The 22,754-nt window shown below is 47.0% G+C and overlaps 1 protein-coding gene across 2 annotated transcripts in view; it reads right to left on the bottom strand.

Annotated features, from left to right (window-relative positions):
- Nucleotides 1-1,460: 1,460 nt before the first annotated feature.
- Nucleotides 1,461-22,754, bottom strand: part of WWC1 (WW and C2 domain containing 1) — a 154,452-nt gene continuing 133,158 nt past the window's right edge. For both annotated transcript variants that reach the window (XM_060634975.3, XM_060634977.3), the window contains 6 exons: nt 16,498-16,612; nt 15,116-15,280; nt 9,587-9,679; nt 5,798-6,031; nt 3,176-3,297; nt 1,461-2,240 (listed from right to left, as the gene is read on the bottom strand). In XM_060634975.3, coding sequence (XP_060490958.2) covers nt 2,174-2,240; nt 3,176-3,297; nt 5,798-6,031; nt 9,587-9,679; nt 15,116-15,280; nt 16,498-16,612 — 796 coding nt within the window. In that variant the 3' untranslated portion in view covers nt 1,461-2,173. The remainder of the gene's footprint in view (nt 2,241-3,175; nt 3,298-5,797; nt 6,032-9,586; nt 9,680-15,115; nt 15,281-16,497; nt 16,613-22,754) is intronic.

Genomic DNA, 22,754 nt, shown 5'->3' with positions numbered 1-22,754 from the left:
GTGTGTGCAGGGCTGACTGAGCTTTGAAGGTGTGACTGAGTGAAAAAGTCCCACTGTAGGACCTTCGTGTTTTTCTTAGCACTCTTGACTTGGTTCACCAGACAGACTACAACTACCATGAGGACAGAGGATTCAAACCCCATCGCTTCTTGGCCTTTTGGCTAAGATCAAGCGAGGATTCAAACCCCAGGTCTACCCCGTTTCCCCACTTTTTCTATCTGCTTCTCTCTGCAGGGGTGGTCCCAGAAATGTGAACCATGGCTACAGAAAGCTTTGGCAAGAGAAAATCTAGTTTCTGACCTTCAAGTGGAAAGTGTAGAAGAAGGGCTCCGATTGGCCCAGCTGGGGTGCCATGCCTATCTTTGCTCTAAGAGTGATAGCCAATGGGATGGGTCACTCTTGACTGTCCAGCTTGGGTCATCTGCTCCACTGCTGCAGCCAGTGCCCTTAACAGAAGACCAGGGCCAACAAGGACAGCATTTCGAAGCTCTGAGCTGTGCAGGGATGAGGGGCCACAGGAGCAGTGGGACACAATTCTTATGTTGGACCTGTTGTGACTGGTCAGGGACAGCATTGATACTCCTTTGAAGACACTGCAAAACCAAACTTCAACGTGTGGGGTGGAGTTTCACAGCAGAAGAGAGAATACACAGATGGCCGGTGTGTTTAGAGAGTGCAGTCCTGGGGGTGAGGGGAGGCCCTGGGTTGATGGTGAGACACTGCAGTGGATAGATGGGAAGGAGGGCCTGGACACATGTGGGGAATAATGGTGAATTCTACACCATTATAGGTTCCTCCAATGTAAGAAATATTCAGCTAACAAATATTAGCTGAAATATTAGGGGAAAAGCCTCCACAGCCAAGTGAAGGGGACTTGACTCCCTCTGTCACCCTCTCCCCAGTGGCCTAGAGAAGGTTATGCGTATTAGTGTCACCTAAGTGACTTTCTTATGGGATTCAGGGCCACACCATTTTGCCTCTGTCTCTGCCTGAGCTTCATTCACATTTACGGGTAGGTCCCTGAAACTTTGGTGTGCATATGACCATGGATAAAAGAAGGTCTCTGGGCCCATCCCAGTTGAGAAAGGGTGGTGGGTCAGTGGGTCTGGGATGGGGTCCAGGCATCTGTATTTTTAACAAGCTGCCCAAAGTGATTCTGATGTGTTGGTGGTGCAATGTACCTGGAGGAAGGTTGCACAGGATAATGTCAGAAAAAGGAAGAGGGGATCGGCTACTTGTCTGTTAAAGGCTGATGTCCCATTATCTGCAACAGCCCTGGCTGAGCAGCCCTTTTAATCTAATGATAGAATAAGTGGTGGTTCTGGCAAAAGAAAAACCAAGAAAAACCGTCTCCTGCACAGGGGGATGGGCAGGGAGGAAATGGTTAGGAAGGGGCAGGTCAAAAATTAGGGAAACACAGATGCAGTGAGGGGAGGGGGAGAAAAGAGAGAGAGAGAAAATTCGTTCAGAAAGGCCACTTTATTGATGGAGATAAAACTGAAAGGAGCTTTCCATAGCCCTCCCTCACTCACTTCAGTGGTTTCACTGGGCGTCTGAGACTGGCGGGGGCAGGCGTGTGGCCAGCCAGCTCCTCGCTGCCTGCTCCATGTCAGGCGGCCACATCAAAACACATCACAGCTCATAAAGACTTGCAAATGCACCTCAGAATTCCCCCAATGGTTCCTGGCTTTTTTTTTTTTTTTAATATTGTACAAAATATGTTAAGTAGGAAAGGTCAGCTGTGCTGTGACACCTACAGGACGTCCTTTTAGGATTACCGTCCCTGAAACATTACTTCTTATTGCAGTGAAACCTCTAGAAGGTAGAGCTGTACAAAAAAAGGAAAAAAAATTCTAAACAATTTTATTTTAAGAAGAGCAGCAACTTAACACTGCTGTAGTTCATTTAAATTTTCTTTCTCAAAAATACATTCCTAAATATACAAACTATACAATCTTGTCATTTTAATGCTGGTTTTTTGTTGTTGTTGCTTTTTTTTTTAATAGAACCCAAACTAAAAAAAAAAAAAAAAAAAATCTGTTCGTCTTCACACCGACAAGAGCGCTAGAGGGCTTGTGACCCAGTACCTTCATATAACACCACATAAATAACTTTAGCCACAGTCTATGTTCACAGCGTGGTCAGTGGAACAAAGGAAATACTTTTCTGGCGATTAGACATCGTCTGCAGAGAGGGTTGGGATATTCATCCGAGGCTGGGTAAAAAATGCCATCTTCTCCCTGCAAAAGAGGCCAGCCCTTTAGACATATTATGGTCAGGATCATTCTTTGTTGTAGGGCTGCCTTGTGTGCTGCAGGATGTTTAACAGCATCCCTAGCACCGTGTGTCAGCATCAGCTTCCCCCACCCCCTTCCAGTTGTGACAACCAAAATGTCCCCAGATGTTACCAAAGGTCCCTGTGGTGCCCACGTCATCCCTGGTTGGGAACCTCTCATTGAGGGACATTGGCAGGACCAGCCACCTTCAGTTCAAGTCATGGGCCTTTCTGAGTTTAAAAGGGCCCCCGGGTCATTTGTAGTGTTGTTTGTCTTAGATTCCCAGCTGCTTACAAAGTAAGAGATGTCCAAATACAATTACGCAAATGACAGTATATTTAAAATGTTTCTACTCCAGAAAGGCTTTTTTTTTTTTTTTTTTTTAGCAGCGCATACACAACCATGAGTGCCTTACCTGAGAGATATCATGAGTCTAAACGCAAGGCCCTCTGTGAATGGGAGGTCCCGGCCAAGTGGCATTTGGGGCCCTCCCGTGATCTGGCTGGATCCAGGCAAGAAGATGCCTCCCTGAGACCCTGGCAGGCAGCAGGCAGAACCAGGGAGGCCAGGCGAGCATCCGTCACCCCAGGCTTATGTATCATTTCAGCCAATCCTCCATAATGACTGGTGATGGAAATGCTAAGAGGAAAGGCCAGAGCAGGTGGCTCATTCATTAAACAAGAGGAGCTAACAAATTAGCTCGAGTTGTGTGGGGACTGATAAAGACAGCTGAGGGAAAGCACTGTGGAGCCCACAGAGTGCCAGGGATGGCTCGGCAGAGCATGTGCATCTGTCACAGGGAGAGCCGGTGCTCTGCCAGCGGAGGGGGCTCGGGACAGCGGCCAGTGAGACGGAGGCCAGGTAGGCTGGGTGTGAAAGGGTGGGGCCCACCTGCATACCTGAAAGACTGCACTTCCGGGGGCTCCTTACAGCTCTGGCCCCGAAGCCTGTGCACATCCTTGGCAGCTGCCCGCATCATCTTGTCTGTCTGAAGCTCACCCTTGTGCTCCGCTCGGTCCATCTGTAGGGCAAAGCAAGCAGGGCTGTGAGGTGGCACAGGGTCCTTAGGGCCTCTAGAAAGGGGTCAGCCAGAGAACACTTTCTAGCACAAATGAGGGGTCTACTATAGTCAAGAGGTCTGAGGATCGCAGAACAGACACACTCACTGTTTCTGTTCTACCAGGAACCTCTGTTCACAAAGGTGAGAAGTGATCCCACCATCTGCCAGGGTGGACAGGTTTTGGGGGCCAGGGAGCTGAATACCCATGTGGTCTGGAGATGTGTGCTGCCTAGTGAAATGTGTGCTACCTTTCTAATCCTCAGGGTCACCTAGAAAGGTAACTATGATACTTACTTCTACGTTACAGATGAGGAAACTGAGGTTCGGGCATGTTAAGACATTTCTTTAATGTCAAACACCTAAGAAGTGGTGGAAACACAATTCCAATCATGCAGCTGTGCCCAAGGGCTTTGGGAACATTGCACCCCTTCTTCCTAAGGCAAACCTACAGAAGCACTTTTGAGAACAAACCACAAAGAGCCCTGAAGTATCCATGTACCACATACTTGAAAACACTGCTTGATGATGGAATTTTGGTCAATGAAGCCATCATCTAAATGTTTCTTTAGTAGAAGGTCATTATCAGTCAGTCATGGATGTACTATTCCTTTGCTATTGAAAGGCCACGTTTTCTTAACTGGTATTTTCTTAAGGCAGGGCACACAGGGCACATATGTACTTGTTTTCTTCTTCTCCTTTTTTTTTTTTTTTTTGCCTTGCCAACCAGGAACCTCAAAGATAAATGTAATAGACCACTACAATTAAGTTAGGGATATGTTTATTTCCTTCTCTCCTTTAAAATGTTCTCTAACTCTATATTTTCCTGTAATGCTCTTATTATAACCCTATTATAAGTATACAGGGTATAAGTGGTAAATTAGAAATAAACATTTCTGGAACTTAAAAAAATTTTTTTTAATGTTTACTTTTGAGAGAGAGAGAGAGAAAGAGCACAAGTGGGGGAGAGGCAGAGAGAGAGAGAGAGAGAGAGAGAGAGAGAGAATCTGAAGCAGGCTCCAGGCTTCAAGCTGTCAGCACAGAGCCAGATGTGGGGCTTGAACACATGGACCATGAGATTATGACTTGAGCTGAAGTTGGATGCTTAACCGACTGAGCCACCCAGGTGCCCCAATGTTTCCGGAACTTCTGAAATTACCAGAGTCAATTTGAAGTCCTCAGGCCAGTCCAGACTTTAGAAGCTCACCACCACTTTCCTACTCTAAGGCATTATCACCTGTATTAAGAGCTGGGGCTTCAGCTAATGGCTCTCCCAACAATCCAGGCAAGTATCCTCTGTAAGGTGCTTTTTGCACGGTTTGGCTGTGAGCAGAGAAAACTAGCAAAGGTCATTCCTGCCATGGGTGACAGTAGATGGAGTCTACTGTCTCCACTGTATCCAGGAGTGGCAGATAGTATATAAATGAGTTGAAAATGGACTCTGTGTATTGACCATATGTTGTTACTTCTTCATGACAGGCTGGGACCTGTCAGCTTACGAGCCCACTGGTGTCAAAGTCAAGTTTTACGCATCCAATTGCTTTATTTATTTGTTTATTTATTTGAAAGAAAGAGACAGAGACAGAGAGAGAGAGAAAGAGAGAGAGAGAGAGAGAGAGCGCACATGTGCCAGGGAAGGGCAGAGGAAGAGGGAGAGAGAATTCCAAGCAGGCTTCACACCCAGCACAGAGCTCAACACAAGGCTCGAGCCCACAACCCTGAGCTGAAATCAACAGATGCTTAACTGGCTGAGCCACCCCCACCAACTGCTTTAAATGTAGCTCAGATTTTTTTTAGCCATTTAGAAACTGCCAGCTCTACATACCCCATGAAGCTGTACCCTCTGCTAGCCATTGATAAGATAAAGCCCAGGGTTATAAAAGACCCTAAGCCACTGCTGCTTTGGAGCTCTCTGAACTGGAAAGTCCTCCTGTGTTGCTGAGAGACAGCATCTAGATGCCGGTGCCCTTTCTCTACTGGCATTTCCCCTGCCCTCCTCCCCTCTAGGTGGTGACCCAGAGCAGTGGCCATGGGGAGTTCTCATGCTATGAGGGACTTCTTCCACATGCAAACTTGTATCTTTGGAGATACCCACTCTGTGGGACCACACTGGGCAGACACTGGGGTAGGTCAGCATTTTGTATTTACTCTATTAAAGTGTGTGTCCCAGCGCAGATTAGATACCCGATGTTTGATGAATATACATGTGAATAATAAGGCCTTGCACACATAAACAGGGAAATACAGCAAAAGGGTCTGGTACCCAGGTCAAGAGTTAATAAAGTTTACTGGGCAAAGGGATTCCTTGGTCCCTTTGCTGATGGACATGGGGGGCCCTGGGAAAACTCTCAGTGGGTCACAGGATTGTAGGAGCTATTCAAAACTCTGGTCTCCCTCCCCTGCAGCAGCAGATGGTCCCCAGGGCAGAGGGAGCCATCTCCCTTGCCTCTTGCACAGCCCTTACTCGCTTTTCCAGCATCCTCAGCAGCAGACGGAAGCGCTCGTCCTCACGCAACCACTGTGGCAACTCCTTCTCCCCATGGCTCTTGGCTTGTTCAAGCTGCTCCTTGAGCTCCTTCAGCACTGAGATCTCTTGAGTCAGCTGGCTGTGCCAGGTCCTGGTCGCCTGCAGGTCTAGCTCAAGGTCCAGTGATGTGCGGATCAGGCGCTCAGCTCGCAAGGATTTGACGGATGAAGGCTGCAGGGGTAGGCATAGCTCTGACTGGTTATTAGAGGGCTGGGTTCAGTGAGCCCCTACAAACTGCTCCCCTGACCCTCAAATACCCTTTTGTGTTCAACCGCAGGCTTCCACTCCTTCAAAAATGGGGCTCGCCCTCCCCCAGAGCCTGTCGATTTCTCCCACTCCCACAGCTTATCTGTTGAGCACCTGTATGTCCCAGGCATGGCGCTGGGAGGTAGAGCTGAGATTCTTCCCCAGGCAGGTGGCTCCAGAACCACCTGCTCACCCTCCACACTGCCCGATTGCCCTGCTCTCAGGGCCCCGATTCACACTTGGCTCCTGGATTCTTGTCATTATCCTGCTCTGAAGTTGTTTCTTCCTCAGTGCAGGTCTGAGCTCCCTTGAGGGTAGACATTAGGTCTTCTCAACTTTATGTTCCCGTAACGGATGAGTGTTGGTTCTGCTTGTCCAGCACTTGCTTCCCCTTGCAGTAACAGTGCCCTCATCTTCCCTTGGGGATCCACTCCTACTTCACATTCAACCTACATGGTGGTTCATACGGGACTCCAGGGACAGGAATGTGACCCGAAACTTGGCAGTGAGAACCTCAGTGACTGTTTCAGGGGTGAGTAGGTTATCTAAGCCTAGCCAATAACCTCCAGTACCAGCACTTTTGCTTAAAAAAAAAAAAAAAAAAAAAAAAAAAAAAGCCATGGAAAAAAAGAGCATCCTTTACACACAGTTTGTTAAGCCAACAAGATATCAACCTGGAACTGATCGTGGCCATCTTTCCTACCATACGGTGTGACCCTTTTTAAGAATTAAGCTAGGGGTGCCTAGGTGGCTCAGTTGTTTGAGTGTCTGACTTCAGCTCAGGTCATGATCTCGTGGTTTGTGAGTTCGAGCTCCATGTCGAACTCGCTGCAGTCAGCACAGAGCACGCTTCGGATACTCTGTCCCCCTTTCTCTCCGCCTTTCTTCCCCTTGCACTGTCTCTCAAAAATCATAAATAAACATTAAAAAAAAGAATTAAGCTATCTGGGGGGAGCAGTGCCATGAGAGGGGGACTGGGGCTTGAGGACACTGTCTCAACAAAGGATCAATTCATGCTTACAGGTCCAGCATCCTGGGGTTTTCCACTAATGAGCCAGTGAATTCTCCTTTGCACTCTCCAGCTAAATTTGAGCTGAGTTCTTCTTATACCCATACAGATACAGTTATCTGTATGGACGAGATCCCCAGTAATACAACCGTTTCTTCTCCTTCTCTTATCACAAAACAATAATGATTTAAAAATGGCTGACTGAGGGAGGCAGAATTCTAAGCCAGCCCCAAGGTTCCCACCACCAACACCACGCCCTACCCCAGGCACGCCCTCCCTGTATAATGCCCCCTCTTCAGTTCAGGGCTGGGGGCACCTGTGAATACCATGGGATAGCACTCCCATGATTAAGGGGTGACTTTCCTGGTGGGCCTGACCTCATCCACTGAGGCGAACTGGGCCCTTTCTGGAAAGAGATCTCCTGCCGGCCTTGAAGAAGCAATGTGTGTTGTGAAAAGGGTCACATGGCAAGGACGTGAGGATGACTTTTTCATCCATTTCCTGCATCTAGCAAGAAAAGACAAGGGATTCTGCCAATGTCCCGGGGGAGCCTGGAAGTGAATCTTTCCCTACTCAAACTCCAGATGAGGATGTAGTCAGCCAACACCTAGATTTTAGCCTGATGAGATGCTGAGCAGAGAATCCGGCTATCTGTGCCTGAATTCCTGACCTGTGGAAACTATGAGATCCTGAATTTGTATCGTTTTAGGCTGCTAAGTTTGCTGCGATGTGTTATGCAACAGAAAGCAAACATAATGACTAACAGATTGATCTGAGAGATGGCACATAAGACATTACTGCCAGAGCTGAGCCATCCTCAGTTAAGGCTGGCAAGCATACTTTTGGGACCGTGAAACAGCTCAGTGCACAAGTTCAAGTTCTACAATACCCTTTGAGGGAGACCATCATCTAGTGTGTGCTCATAAAGGAGCAGGGTCAGGAAATTCAGTTGAGTGATCTGTGTGACTCAAGTTCTCAGAGTAACACATGAGGCTCTTTTGCTTTGTTCTGAATGATGTCCAGCCTTGGAAACCTGCCTGGACAGGCTGAAGCAGAGAGAGACAGAGCTCAGGCAGCAAGGGGAAGAAGGATTGCAGGACCCAAGGGCCCTGGCCCAGCCTCAGGACTCTCCTGCCTCTCAGAACAGAGTAAGGATCTGAAGGAAATGTGGGCTCAGATCCAGCAAAGGTTCTGTCAGGAAGTCTTCCCACTGGCTAAGGGAAAAAGAGGTGAAGAGGGGGAAATTGTGCAGGCCTGTCTTGATACAGAGTTGCAGGAACCACAGGGGGAGCAGGTAGGAGCTTCCATGGAGGCCTTTCTCCAGGTTTGGATCATGGAACACCTGCCTTATCAAAATGCAGTTTCCAGGACCCCACCCCAGCTACCGAACGAGACTGTCTGGGAGTGTGGCCTGGGAAATGTGCACTGCCAGGAACCTCCTTAGAGGACTCTTGGTGCTCCAGAGACCCTGCAGCACCAGACAGGGCTGGAGGAGGGGGGCCCCAGGTGGGCAGTGGGCCATCCCTGTCACCTGAAGCCATGTCCACAGGCCCCTGCCGCCAACACTTTTGCCCTTCCCTGTGGCCTTCTTTCTCCTGTGCTCTCTAGTTCTTTCTGGAGCCTTGGGGGGCAGTGATGATAGACAAAGGTCCTATTCCTGACTCCTCTGTCTGCAGCAGGTCCACAGGAACTTCCTGTGCTTGGTGCTGCTGGTACTCTCTCTCCCTGCATGTTCTTTTCGCTTTGCACCCTCTGCTTGTCTTTCTGACATTCTAACTCCTGCTTCTTCTGGTTCTGCAAACTCACCAGAGCTGCTGTAGAGTCTGTGCTGAAAGCCCAGAGTGGGAAGGGCTGTCTGCATCCCCTACAGCTCTGACTGGTAACAAAGTCCATACCAGGAGCCAGTCCTTTGCCTAACACCACTCGGTCCCCATCCCTGAGCCAAGCCTCCATCAGGCAAGGTGGGACCTTCTCTGCAAAGGCAGCTCGTGGCCTCTCCCTAGTGCTCTTCCAGCCGGACCGAGAGAAACCCATTTGCACCTCCCCGCTCCGGGTTGCTGCTTGGAGGTGTCTGGCTTCTCTGCCAGCAGGGAGGGCTGTCAGAACCTTTGCTCAGTCAGCTGGATGTCACGCTGAGCAGAGTGCAGCAAGGGGCAGGCTTCCATCAGTGACTGTGAGATTTTGAGTTGGTTAGTTCTTTAGTGACTTTGATTTCTACCCTGGAAGATAAGGCCAAGTACCATACTCTGAATCTAACCTATCTGTCATCATAATAATGTTACATTTACAGTTTGGAACCTTCCCCAGTGCCTACACAGGTTTTACAGTTGGTAAACACCATTAGGCTTGCAAAAGCAACATTGTTCAAACCGGTGGCTGAGAAGAAATGGTCAGACATGGGGGTTGTGCTCGTGAGGGGTGGGAATGATGGCGGAGCAGGTGCACAAACGGCTTTGAGGTGACTGTCTTACCCTCTTCATCCGGACACTGCGCCGCTCCAGGGAGTTTCGAACAAAAGGTGGCTTCTTGGACAGCGTGGAGCTGTCACTGTCACTTCGGTTCAGCTGCAGGAAAAAAGTCCTGGGAAGTTAATTGGGGCCAGAGTACATCTGGAAGGCACGCTGGGGCCAGAAGGGTGTTGGGGTTCCCGTGTGGTTGGCAGCACAGTGGGACTGACACCAGACAGTGTGACGCCAACATCTCATGCCCCCCGGACCTACGACACCAAGGCCTGTTCGCATCCACTGTTCCCTGTCACCTGTAGAGCCCACCTTGATGGCTCAAATGGAGCGGCTGTCAAGATACATGAGAAATATGAAATATGAGATAAGACCGGGCAGACTGGCTCTGTGAGCTCCTGCCCTCCTCAGATTCCCTTCAATCACTCAGTTATCTGGACTCTCCCCAGAGGGCTAACACTCCCCCTCCATGGCCAGAGATCAGGAAGGACGCTTTTCTACTGAGAGTGCCCCAGACAGCGGAGGACTGGAGAGGGAGGCTGGAAGGGCAGCCCAGCCCAGGATGTGCAGGGCACAGGCTTCTTTCTCAAGTCACATTTCCGAGGTGGTGGGATGGCCGCAGGCAGATGCCGCAGAGCCTGTTTGTTCTGGCAGGCAGCTGTCTGCTCACTTCTCAGGCCTCTCCCGAGTGTTTGTGTCGTTGCTTTTGTGGTTACAGATAAGTACTAGTGATAATGATATTAATAGTCCTGCAGTGCAGACGCACACAGACACGGGCAACCCCAGGGATGTAACTGACAAAAGCTACTGCAGGAGGCAGTCTTTACAGAATCAGAAACAGAGTAACAGTAACAATACATGCCATGTGCTTTATGGACAGTTATATTTAATCCTCAAACAATCCCAATGGAGGGAATTGAGGCCCAGGAAGATTAAGACACTTTTACAAACCACATGGCTGGGGAGCATCAGAACAAGAGTTCAAGTTTCAGTCAATCTGACTCTAAGGCTGGGTCCCCTCCTGGCCCCCAGGATGCACGGAGGGCTCAGAGATAAAAAGGATCTAGAGAAGGAGGGGTGGGCCATCTTGGCTGGGGTGGATTTGTACAAACGGACTAGCTGGATTTCATACCAGGAGGGGGCTTTGGCCCGCACTGCTCCAGGCCAATGGTGGCACTCATGGAATATGTGTGATACCAACTAGAAACACTGATCAGGACAACTGATCCTTATGTCATAGTTGTTCTGGGACTAAAGATGATGTTAGAAAAGAGTGATGAAAACTACATTAGGTCCTTAGACTTAATTTTTCCTTATGTGAAGATGTTTGGTTGCATTTACGCTCAGACATGGCAGAGAATACTGTTGCTTTATTATTTCCATGTAATGGTTAGGGACACTAGGAACAAAGAGGTGAAATAATTGACAGTTCTGGGCGGCTAGTTCAGGAATGAGAATTTTGGAAGGCCTGTTTTCATCAGGTCAGGATGAGCCAACCAACACATGTGACAACACTGCTGGTTATTGTGCAAGTGTCAAATACACAGGGGTGGTGGAGAACTGCAGGGAGTGGAACACATTGTCCCTATGCTCATGGACTTCAAGTTCAGCAGGGGACCAATCCAGGGCAACTAACCAAATGACACAGGCTGTGCTGATGACCAAAGAAGGGAGATACCCAGGAGAGGACACTTGGTGTGCAGAAGTGTGGCATCAGGCCAGCAAAGTAAACTATTCCTATGTACCCTGGGAGAGGGCAAGGGAAGTCCTTTGGGAGGTAGCTCTGAGTAACAGAAGGGCTGTGGGCTCTAGGGTCAGACCCCTGGAGTTGTACCTAATAAGCTGTGTGACCCAGAGGACAGTACTCTGACTTTCTGAGTCTCAGTTTCTGCATCTGTGAAATGGGATAAACATGATTTGCCCTGCAGAGTTGTTGCTGAGATTAGATGACACAGGAAATGTTTGTTTTGTAAGGAAATGGTGCTTATTAGCATTTGCAACTCCATTCCATGGGTGGGGAAGTCCCCACCTTCTGACTCACAGTGGGAGACAAAGCCCACCTTCCACTAAGGAAGCTGGAAGCGCCAGAGTCTTGCTTTCCCGGTCTTACTTGCAGCTAGAAGCAGGCATGGGACTAGGCTCTGTCCATTGCATGCAACTGCCCAGGCTTTGAATCATAATCTGGCTAGCTGGACCCAATGCTGTTACGGTGCCTCTCAGATTTCACCAGACCACTTGCTTTTGTTCAATGAGCGTGCCCTTTCTGGGAGTATCTCAGGGAGAAGCCATTCCTGGTGAGCAGTGGTGCCCGCAGCAGCAACCACAGCTTCCCTGGCCTCCTATAGGGTCAGGACTCTCAGGGGGAGGGATCGATATTGAACCCTGTGGCAGGAGTGGGACCAGCTGGGCCACGTCTGGCAGCAGCACTGGTATTATCCTCACTAGACTGGTTTTGTGGGATGATTTTAGCTGTGGTCTGGCCTGCCCCTCTTCCTGCCTGATTTCTGAGGCTGGTTCTACAACCTTCCAATGAATATGTGAGCGCCTCAGTTTCTTTTCCAGGAAATTCTTTCCTGCATATACTGCTCACAGTGTGTTTCCACTGTTTGCCATTAAGAACCCTGATTGGCACAGGACTTGATGGTAGGAAGTAGAGTGCCAGAGTCCCAGACTGGAAAACATGGAGCTGGCTGTGTACTGGGGGCAGGCTGGGGCACAGACCCCGGTATTTCCTGTGGGGAGTGTGGCGATATTCATTTTGTGGGTTCAAAACAGAGGGTTAAGTTGTCACCAGACCTCATGCCATCAGGGTTTTCAGGGAAGTGATAGGGAAAAATTCAGGATGTTGTACCACTGGCCTCTTTTTGCAGCCTTCAGTAAAATTTTACAAGAAAGAGACAACCTGCGGCTGAAGTGGGACAGTCAGAAAGCAAAAAGGAAAAATACTGGCATCCGTGCTTTTTGAAAGTGCATGTTATGCCACTTTGCTTTTACAAAAGACTTACATTGGTGCCTGTTTTCACTAGTTGAAAGACATGTGAAGGAGGATTTTTACTTTCGTGAAAAAGGCAAAAAGATAAAACAACACCTAGTGTTTCTTTTGCAGTGAGCCCTCATGGAGGCAGCCCTGAATGTGACAGGGGCACCTCTGAGCTCCTTCCCCAGGACCACACCGAGCATCTCAGCATCAGGCTGCCACAGCCTTGAACTGTGTCTGTGAGCATCTCCGTTAATTCTGCGCATCTTTTAGCAGGATGCATCGTAAGGCATCAGAAAAGCCTAAGAGAGGTTATTTTTTAGTTCTGGAAGGGCTAAAAACGTTTTCCACAAAAGTTAATGGTAATTGCTTCTCTGCTTTATGCCACTGTGGTGTTGCCATATGAAAGGCCCTTCCCATCTGTTGCATGTGATGCATGCTGCCTAGGAATTTCTTAATTTGCAGCCTTGCTGGGTTGGAAACTGGTCCAGATAATGAAATATGGGAAGGGCCCACCGTCGTGCTAGGTGTGTTATAGATGCTTAATAAATAGGATCAGAACTCCTTGTTATGTGAAGATGCCAGTCCTGAGAAAGGGCCGGTGAAAGGGAGTCCATCCAAACAGGGGACCAGAATCTTACTAGTAAGTACTGGGGAAAAAAGTTTGAGACTTTAGTTGGAAAAGAGAAACACTTTACAAGAGTTATTACCTTCTATCTTCCATTTGACAAAATTACAACTGCGTTCGAATTCTGATGAAAAAGAATGAATCAATCATTTCTTCTGGTGTGATTTTTCTGTCAAGTGACATTCTTCACTTTGTGTTTGAATTCCAGGGCACAGTCACAAAAACAGCAATTTTGCCAAAACCAGAGGGTGTTCTCCACTACCCTAAGGGCTTTTCTAAATCTTTCAAATTATTCACACTTGCAGCATGAGTTGGGATTTTTCTCTTCTTCAGCTGTGACTCAGGAATTCCCTAACATCAAACTTACATTCAGTGACTTCAGGAAACTCTGTACCTTTCTCAAGATAGGCAGCCAATGGGCAGATGCTGACAAGCTCAAACGATTAGCTAGAGGCTTGACACAGAAGGGAGGGGTTTCTGTTATTTCTAGGAGGGACGTGGGGAATAACTGGCAAGTAGCTAGTAAGTTGGTTACACTGCCATATTATGAAAAAATTAGCTTCTCCAATATAATTCTGGCTTTGGATACTGAATATCAGACATCAAAGATATCCCTCGGGGCACCTGGATGGCTCAATCGGTTAAGTGTCAGGCTCTTGATCTCAGCTCAGGTCACGATCTCACAGTTTCGTGAGTTCGAACCCCACATCAGGCTTTGTGCTGACAGTGCGGACCCTGCTTGGGATTCTCCTTCTTTCTCTGCCCCTCCTCCATTCACACTCTGTCTCTCCCAAAATAAATAAATAAGCTTAAAAAAAAAAAGAAAAGGAAGAAGAAAATGCCCCTCAGTATCCCCTCCCCTTCCCAAATAACATAGATGGTTAATTGACAGGTTGATGCAGGCGGATTCCATGGGCCTTTCCTTCTGTGATGACTTACTGGAACACTAGACAAGGAAGGTTCTGCTTATGCTTCTAGTTGTTTGCTGGTTCTCTGTGCAGAGGGGAAAGAAGGATGTTGACATACCACTGAGCCCAGGACTCAGGTAAGGTGTGCATGTGTCTTATCTGTGCCATCCCTGAGGAAGGTTGGGAACCCCTGAGACGTGGTAAGCACTCAAACCCTTCACTTACAGGATGAAAGACGGAGGCTGGCCTACAAGGGGCAGACTAATGAGATAGACAGGTAAAGACGTGAGGGAAAGAGCCTCCTGCAGGATTTCTGAACTCCAGGGCAGCCTATAGGAGAAGGCTAGCAACCAAAATAGGTAAAGAGGGCCAGGTGGCCAGAGGGAACTTGAAAGCTGCTCTTCTCCAATCATTTAAGGGAAGCTGCCCCACTGCTTAGCTCCAGCCAGCTGTTGCCATGAGACAATGTGTGGCCCTTGGTGCCAGACAGTTTTTTTTCAAAAGAAACTAGAATTTTATGTTAAATGTCTTCATTTTTATTTAATTTTTAATTGCCTTCCCTGAGTTTTCAGTGTTGGCAACAGGTTCAATTAAAACCAAACTTGTGACTAAATGGTACGGGCATGTTGCCTTTTTGCAACCTCGGGCTGCACACTGGATCGCCATGGGAGTGGGGAAGAAATGACAGCTCAGGGATGGTGAGGGGTCAGTCTGACCTCAGCAAGCGGTCGTGTAGAAGGGAAGGGCAGGATGTAAACAAGGAGGGAAAAGTTGGCTGGAATTATTAAAAATTGGCCATGTACTGGTTACCAAGCTTTTCCTACACTTTCTCTAATGCAGTCCCTAAAACAATCCTTTGAAGTCAGTCTATTAATTCCACATGAGGTGAGGCATTAACTTGCCTGAGGATACCTGACAAAGTGAGGGTAACCAGAACTTGCACCTAGAACTCTGTGAGGCTGAAAACACTCACCACTCTATGGGAAGCAGGTACTCTGGGAGGAGGGCAGTACCACACATTTGCTTACCCGGCACACATACTGGCTTTGGGGTCCTGGGGAGAAGGTCTTAGAGCGGATAATGGTGCTCCCTCGAAGAAACGGCCCTGGGGATGGTGTGCCCACCCGTCGGTCCTTGGGCCGCACCACTGTGGGAGATGGGGCCGGGGTCTCTGTGTTGGTCTCTTTGTCCACCTGAAGAAGAAGTCAGAGCTTTGAGGCCACTTGTATCCACAGTGTATAGGCCACCCAGCCCAAGACTCGTGGGGCTGACTCCCCAGCCACTTCCCATTCCTGTCATGTGGACTTTGGCCCACAGACATAGTTGGGGGCTTCCTAGGCCCTGGCCCTGCCAGCGAGGACAGTGTCCAAGGCCCCAAGTGCTGGCCCCTATTCCTCCATGACTCCTGTGGGCTGGAGCACATTCAGTCCCCAAACAAGCTCACGTGAGCAGTATATGGATGGATGTCCTCAACTTCATACCCTCAGGACTTATATGCCAACCACATTTTGACAAAGCCACATCCAAGGCCTCCCCTGCTGCAGCCAAGTGCTTTCCTGGAATTTTGGAGGCAACCTGCAAATCTCCAATTTTAAACTCAGCGTTCAGGTTTTCTACCATCCTTTCATAGTTACTGGCAAAAGACAAACGACAACATCTAAATGCAGGGTGCTGTTAGCCAAAACAGTGCTTTCTAGAATTTTGAAAAAGGTGCTTGCTTTGGCTGGAGAAATTATGGCCTCTTGGTGGGGAGCCGTTGGAAGGCAGCCCTAAGTTCTTCTCCAGCCCCTCTTGGCCAGGTACCTTTGTGCAGTGCACAACTTGCAGCTCCACCCCTGCCTGCACACCATGGGGTGCTCTATTTCCTGCCGGTGGAAAAGAGTGAAGCTGGTTATAGTGTGTAACCCTAAGTGCAGCAGGGAAGGAGGTGGTGAGGGGAAACTGACTGGACTCCTTTTTCCTAGTGTACTTTGGGCAGATCCAAATGAAGAAATACATTCTTCTGAAACCTCAGAGCTGGTCTGCAAGGTCAGTATTATGGTCTCTATTTTAGAGATGAGCAAATGAAGGCTGGAGAGGGATGAAGGCACCTGCCTAAGACTACATAGCAAGAGGGTAGCAGAGCCAGCATCTGAACCCAGACTCATCTGGCTGCCAAGCTTCAGGTCAGTCCAGAGAAACAGGGGAGCTGTGGAGGGCAGGAGAGATGAGGGGAGAGCCAGCCTCCTGTGGTTCACTGTCAGAGATGACCCCAAATACAGGCAGGACACTCCTCTGCAACCTTCTGCAGGTCACCCTGTCCTGAGTGCCTGTCCTCTGATGATGGAGGAGCATTTTCAGAATGCCTAGACTCAAGCGCTGAGAGCTATTTCTCCAAGACAGCCCTTCCTGCCTCCCTGGCTCTGCCTACCTTTAATGCTGGGCACTCATCCCTATGCGGCAAGGCTTTCTCAGCGAAAACATCCTCCTCTCCCTCCTCCTCTTCCTCCTCTGCTGCTTCGTTCTCGCTGGTCTCCTCGTACCTCCTGTGATGACAAAGAGCTTTGGTTACCTGCCCAGAGACCACTCTGAGCTGCTCACCTGTCTTTAAATGCACCCAGGGCAGGGCTTCCAAGCCTTTTCACAACCGAGGACACATTTAAACAAACCAAAAAAATTAGTGAGGTCTAATTGACATACAAGAAAATGCATTCTTATCACTGTACAGTTTCATGAGTTTTGACCCATGTATTCCCCTGTGTAGTCATACCACACTTGAGATACAGAACATTCCATTACCCCGAAAGGTTTCTTGTACCCTTTCCTATTTAATCTGTCCCCATCCCAAGCCCACCACTGATCAGCTTTCTGTCACTACAGACTGAATCTGAGTTTTCTAACATGTCACATACATGGAATCAGATAGTGTATGCTCTTTTGTCCCTGAACTATGTTGGTGCCTGTTCACTTCTTTTTATTGAAGAGTAGCATTCCCAATAGGATGGACAGATCACAATTCAGACAGCCATTCATCAGGTGATGAACGCTTGAATGACTTCCATTTCTTAGCAATTATGAATAAAGTTTCTTAAAGACATTCACCTACAATTCTATGTAGATACAGGTTTTCACTTCTCTTGGCTATTGTATTAGTTTGCTGGGGTTGCCACAGCACAATACCACAGACTGGGTGGCTTAACGAACAGAAATTATTTCTCACAGTTCTGAAGGCTAAAAGTCCAAATTCAAGATGTGGACAGCTTTGGTTTCCTCTGATGCCTCTCTCTCTGGCTTGCAGATGACCACCTTCTTGATGTCCTCAAGTGGTATTCCCTCTGTGTGCACATCCCTGATGTCTCTCTGTGCCCAAATTTCCTCCTCTTACAAGGACAGCAGCCATACCAGATTAGGACCTACGCACATTTTGATGGCCTCATGTTAACTTCTTCATCTCTTTTAAGGCCCCATCTTTACATTACAGTGACATTCTGAGGTATGAGCAAGGGTCAGAGCTTCAGCATATGAATTTGGATGGGTGGGTGGGGACACAATTCAGACCGTAACAGATGTATACTGAGGAGTAGAGCTGGGTCATACAGTAAGTATAGGTTTACCCCTTTAAGAAACTGACAAACTGGTTTTCCCACCGACAATATTATGAGAATTTCAGTTCCTCATCTCTATTTGCTATTGTCAGTCTCGAAGTTCAGTCATTCTGCTGGGGGTGTGTTCATATCTCACTGTGGTTTTAATTTGCACTTTCCTGCATTTACTGACCATTCGTATATTTTCCTTCGTGAAGTATCTGTCAGAGTATGTGGCCTGCTTTAAAACTTGGTTGTCATTTTATTACTGAGATGTCAGAGTTCATTACATCTCCTGGATATGAACTCTTCGTACATATTTGCTCCACGTCTGTGGCATGCCTTTTCATTTTCTAAATAGTATCTTCCAAAGAACTTTGGTAGTGATAAAGTCCAACCTGGCAAGTTTTTTTTTCTTTTATGATTTGTGTTTCTTCTGTCCTGCCTAAGAAATCGCTGCCTGTCTCAAGGTTACAAAGAGTTTCTTTTATATTTTCTTTTAGTAGTTTTATAGTTTTACTATATGATCCATTTCAGATTAATTTTTGTATGTGGTGCTCAAAGGTTTTATTCTATATGGATATCCAATGGTGTTCTGGTACCATTTGTTGCAAAGAGTTTATTTTTGGTGATATCTTTCACAATGATTCTTTCCCTTCAGACTCCAGGGTTGGGAGGAGTTCTTGTGGCAAAAGGACTGCATTTGTTAATTGCTAATTTTTCTTTAGTCCCATTTTTACTTCTCAAAGACATACATAACTGCCAGGCTTCTGATCAGCGGGAGACAGAGTTGCCATACTGAGTCAAAGGAATTCCAGCCAAAAGCAGAGAATTGGACATCCAGTCAGCTGGCTCAGTGAGACTGTGGACAAAAATAAAATCTCCCCTGGGATTTTCCTGATGGGGAGAAAAGATCTTGGATCTCCAGCCCCAGTCGCTTGACCAAAACCTCCCCTGTTCTTAGACGGGGACCAGTGCTAACAGAGACTCCTTGCTCTCCCACCCTTGCTTCACAGCATCTTGATCTACACATAAAAGGGCCACTGAACATGGGAACACACAAAGAGCACTTCCCTAAGAATATGGCAGATGCCACATTGACCAGCATTTAATGAAGGCTTACTAAGCGCCAGGTGCTATGCTAAGGCCTTACAACAACACTGAAAGCAATTATTGTCTCCATTTTACAGATTCAAAAGCTGAGGATCAGGCGGTTGACAGGCCTTGTCTCATGTCACAGACCACGAAGTGGTACAGCCAGGTTTCCAATCCAAGGCTGCCCAACTCCACTGTAAGTGCTTAATGACTACGGAAGTCTTTTCTTTTTGACCGGGAACCTGATCTAAACATTTCTGGAAAGGAAAAAAAAAAAAAAAAAAAACTCAATTGTAGAGAAAAATGATTAAAGTAGACATCTTTTCACCCTTTAGAGTGGCAAAATATATAGATATCAGATAACATCAAGTGCTGGTGAAGGCATGGAAAATAGGCATATCTCCGCAGGGAACAGACATCAGAGCAGCCAATTTACACTCTGAAGTCACTTTAGCAGTATCTTCTAAAATAAAACACGTATGTATTCTTGATTAAGTACTGTAGTTAGATTATATTGAGTATTGGAGAGGGTGTAGCTTAAGGGTCCTTTTAATCGCTGCTGGTAGGAGCATTTGCTAGTACAATCTTATTTGAGAACTATTCTGCAATGCCTATTAAAATATAAAGCACACAGGCCCTGAGGCCCAGCAATGCTATTTCTCAACCTCTGCCCTAGACAAACACACACAAGTTCTCAAGGAGGCAAATACAAGGACTTTCACCCTAGCATTGTGATTATATTCTCTTTTATTTTCTAATACTCTTAGAATTTTGTTTTGCTTGTGGATCTTAAAAAAAAATCCAGTCTTGTGATTATATGCACTAAAGAAACCTAAGAAAATAAAAGGAGGGAGTAACTATGGTACCCTGGCCCTTGGGTGCTGAGAGAGAAGGAGTGGAAATTAGCACAGAGGGCCAGTCTTTGGGGGACCTCCACACATGACTCTGGAGTGGAGCAGGCACAGCAAACCTAGTTAACATTCCAGGACCAAGAGAAGCCTCCAGTCTGGGGGGGGGGGGGGGGTGGTGCTGTGGATGGATTTACTCCAGTATAGCAGCTCTGGGATTCCCAGTCCTCTTTGTAAGTCAGTGTCTAGGGAAGTTTGAATGGCAGGGGTGGGGAGAGAGGGGGCCACAAAGGGATAGAGAACAGAAGGCAGTTGCTAGGGGATGGCTTGAAAAGTCTCACCACAAGCTTGGAATTTGGCAGAAACCACTGATCTTGTGCCAGGGTTTTGGAACACAGGTCCTGGGCCTTTCCGGCATCAGACCTTTGCACAGCCTAGCCTAGCACAGCAGTGTGCCACAGAGAGTTAGAGAGAGAGAGGGAGGGGAGAGAGGGAGAAGGAAAGGGGAGGTAGAAATGAATGTAAAGGGAGAGGAAAGAGGGGGAAAGAAAGGGACACAGGGAGGGAGAAAGAGAGAAAGAGAGAAACTGAGATAATTTAGAGAGAGCCCTAAAACAAACAAATGAACATATAAAAATTCAGGGACCTTACCCCACCCTTTATCACATGGAGAAATAAATAGTAAAAGAGAAGTGTGCCTGTGGGCCATATCCAGCCTACCGCCTGGTTTGGACAGCCCAAGCTGTGAATGGTTTTTATATTTTTAAATGGCTAAAAAACACAAACAAACAAACAAACAAAGAATGATATTTCATGACCTGTGAAAATTACACGAAATTCAAATTTCAGCGCCCATAAGTAAAGCTTCCGTGGTGGGGACATGATGGCAAGTACCATCTACAGATACTTTGATGCTGTAACAGGAGGGCTGAATAGATGCACCAGAATCCACAGGGCCCACAAAGCAGACATTTACTATCTGGACCTTTCCAGAAAACATTTGCTGATCCCCTTCTGAGACCACATGTATAACTGGAGGCTGTAACAGAATAATGCAGAAGAGCTACTGAGTGCTTCCCATGGGACAAAATCTGTGCTAAGTGCTTATCTTATCATGCATAATCCCATTGAGTCTACAAAATACCCCATGTGTTGTAGACACTCATTAAATCTGTATTCCACAGAGGCAGAAATGGAGGTTTAAAGCCATGGTTCTCGGCCCTGGCTGCACATTAGGATCACCCAGGGAGCTTTTAAAACATACTGATGCTCAGGCCTCACCCAGACCCAGGGTCCCACAGGAAGCTGGTTGAGTAAGACTCAGAATCCCTATCTGTCTGAATTCAGAGCACGTGCACTTAAGCCCAACTGTACTTCCCCCAAATGGCAAATTCACAGGCTGTGGTCATTTCTGAGATGGGATTCGCCTTCTCCCTTCCTAGCTGGGAGCTGGCGTTCCTTCTCATTTCCTGAATGATCATTTCTACCATCTGCTGGGTGTCCGCTATGAGCTTTGTGCTTTATCTTCATTATAGTGGCTTTTCTTTTAGTGGTCTGCAGTAAGTCCACGCAGTCAGTGTGACGTCCCGCTTTTCCAGACGAGGCTCGGCCAAGGTTAGAATGACTGCCCTGACAGTGGCTGCCCTTGTGGTGGAGGGCAGCGACCGGCCCAGACTGGGCTTCCAGAGAGCCAGTTACGCTCTGCTTCTTGATGCGGATGCTGGTCACACGGGTAGTTTGGTTTCTGAAAATTCACTGAGCTGTACACTTAGGGGAACTTTTATGTGTTGTGCCATGCCGCAAGAAAAAGTTAAAAATGCTTTGCCAAAGGTTACACAAAAAACCATGAAGCTAAGATTTGAATCCTGGTCTATACTATTTTTTCCTAAATGTGTACTGAGACTTTTCTTTTAGGATACAAGAGACTAAGAAGCACTGAACCACACAGACAGAACGCTGTCTCCAGTTCTTTTGTGGACACCGAGGAGAAGTCTCTCTCTGGAAGCATGTCTCTAATATATCTGGAGAGAGAAGACCTCAGGCCTGGAGCCTTAGCAAGCAATACGTTTGGGTGGGTTTTAATGCTCTTGCTTTATTTTCATTACATTTAAGTTTTCCAGTTACCTTCTGAGGCAGACAGGGCTCATGGTCTCCCTAGTATCCATTTCTACTTTCTTAGTAACGGAACCCTGATTTTTGTATCCCTTGCAGTTAGGTAGGCCAAATGGCTAAGCTCAGCCAGTGAGAACCAAGCAGAAACCGCTGGGTGGGACTTTGAGGAATGCTGCTTGGTTAAAAGGCATACAGGCACATTCTTTTGTCTTTCCTCTTTTCTGATGCTTGCCTGATGGTTGGTGACTCAGCAGCCATTTTGAGCTAGAAAGAAGACTCAGTGATGGCAGTCACCCAGTAAGAAAAGCAAAGCAGAAATAGAGGAGGACACTGGGTTCCCTGTAATGCCATGGAGCTGACAGATGAGGCTTGGATTGCTTCTTCCCATTCTTCTTTTTAAGTAACAAAGCAATAAACTATCTTATTTAAGCCTATTATTTCTCCTCCCTGTTCCTAGCAGTCAAATGAAATTCCTTATTGAAACATCTTCAATTTATGGCAGAGGATATTTACTTTCCATTTATAGTAATATAATTTTTTTTTTTTTTTACCAACATAAATGTGAGTCAAGTTAGGCACTAATATGTGACATAGCATGAGTGATTTATAGCTCACAAAATGACAAACTAAGAAGAAATTTTGGGAACTATCATACCAGGCTATACACAGTTGATTTTGGAACAACATGGATTTGAAGTGCACTAGTCTACTTATATGTGGATTTTTTTTTTTTTTGAATAGTTACTTCTGATTTTCTTAACATTTCCCTTTTTCTGGTTTACTTTATTATAAGAATACAGTATGTCACACGTACAACATACAAAGTTTATATTAATGGACTGTTTATATTATTGGTAAGACTTCTGGTCAACAGTAGACTATTAGTAGTTAAGTTTTGGAGGAGTCAAAGTTCTGTGTAGATTTTGGACCATGCAGTGGCTCAGTGCCCCTAGCCCCTGCGTTGTTCAAGGGTCAATTGTACCAGCTTGTTGCCTATAGAGAACCCATGAGGAGAGAGGTTCTCTGTCTTCCCAGGGGAACACTTCTCT

The sequence above is a fragment of the Panthera onca genome, chromosome A1 (assembly GCF_046562875.1).
Source record: "Panthera onca isolate mPanOnc1 chromosome A1, mPanOnc1 haplotype 2, whole genome shotgun sequence".
Classification (NCBI taxonomy): Eukaryota; Metazoa; Chordata; class Mammalia; order Carnivora; family Felidae; genus Panthera; species Panthera onca.
This window is presented reverse-complemented; position numbering and strand designations above follow the sequence as displayed.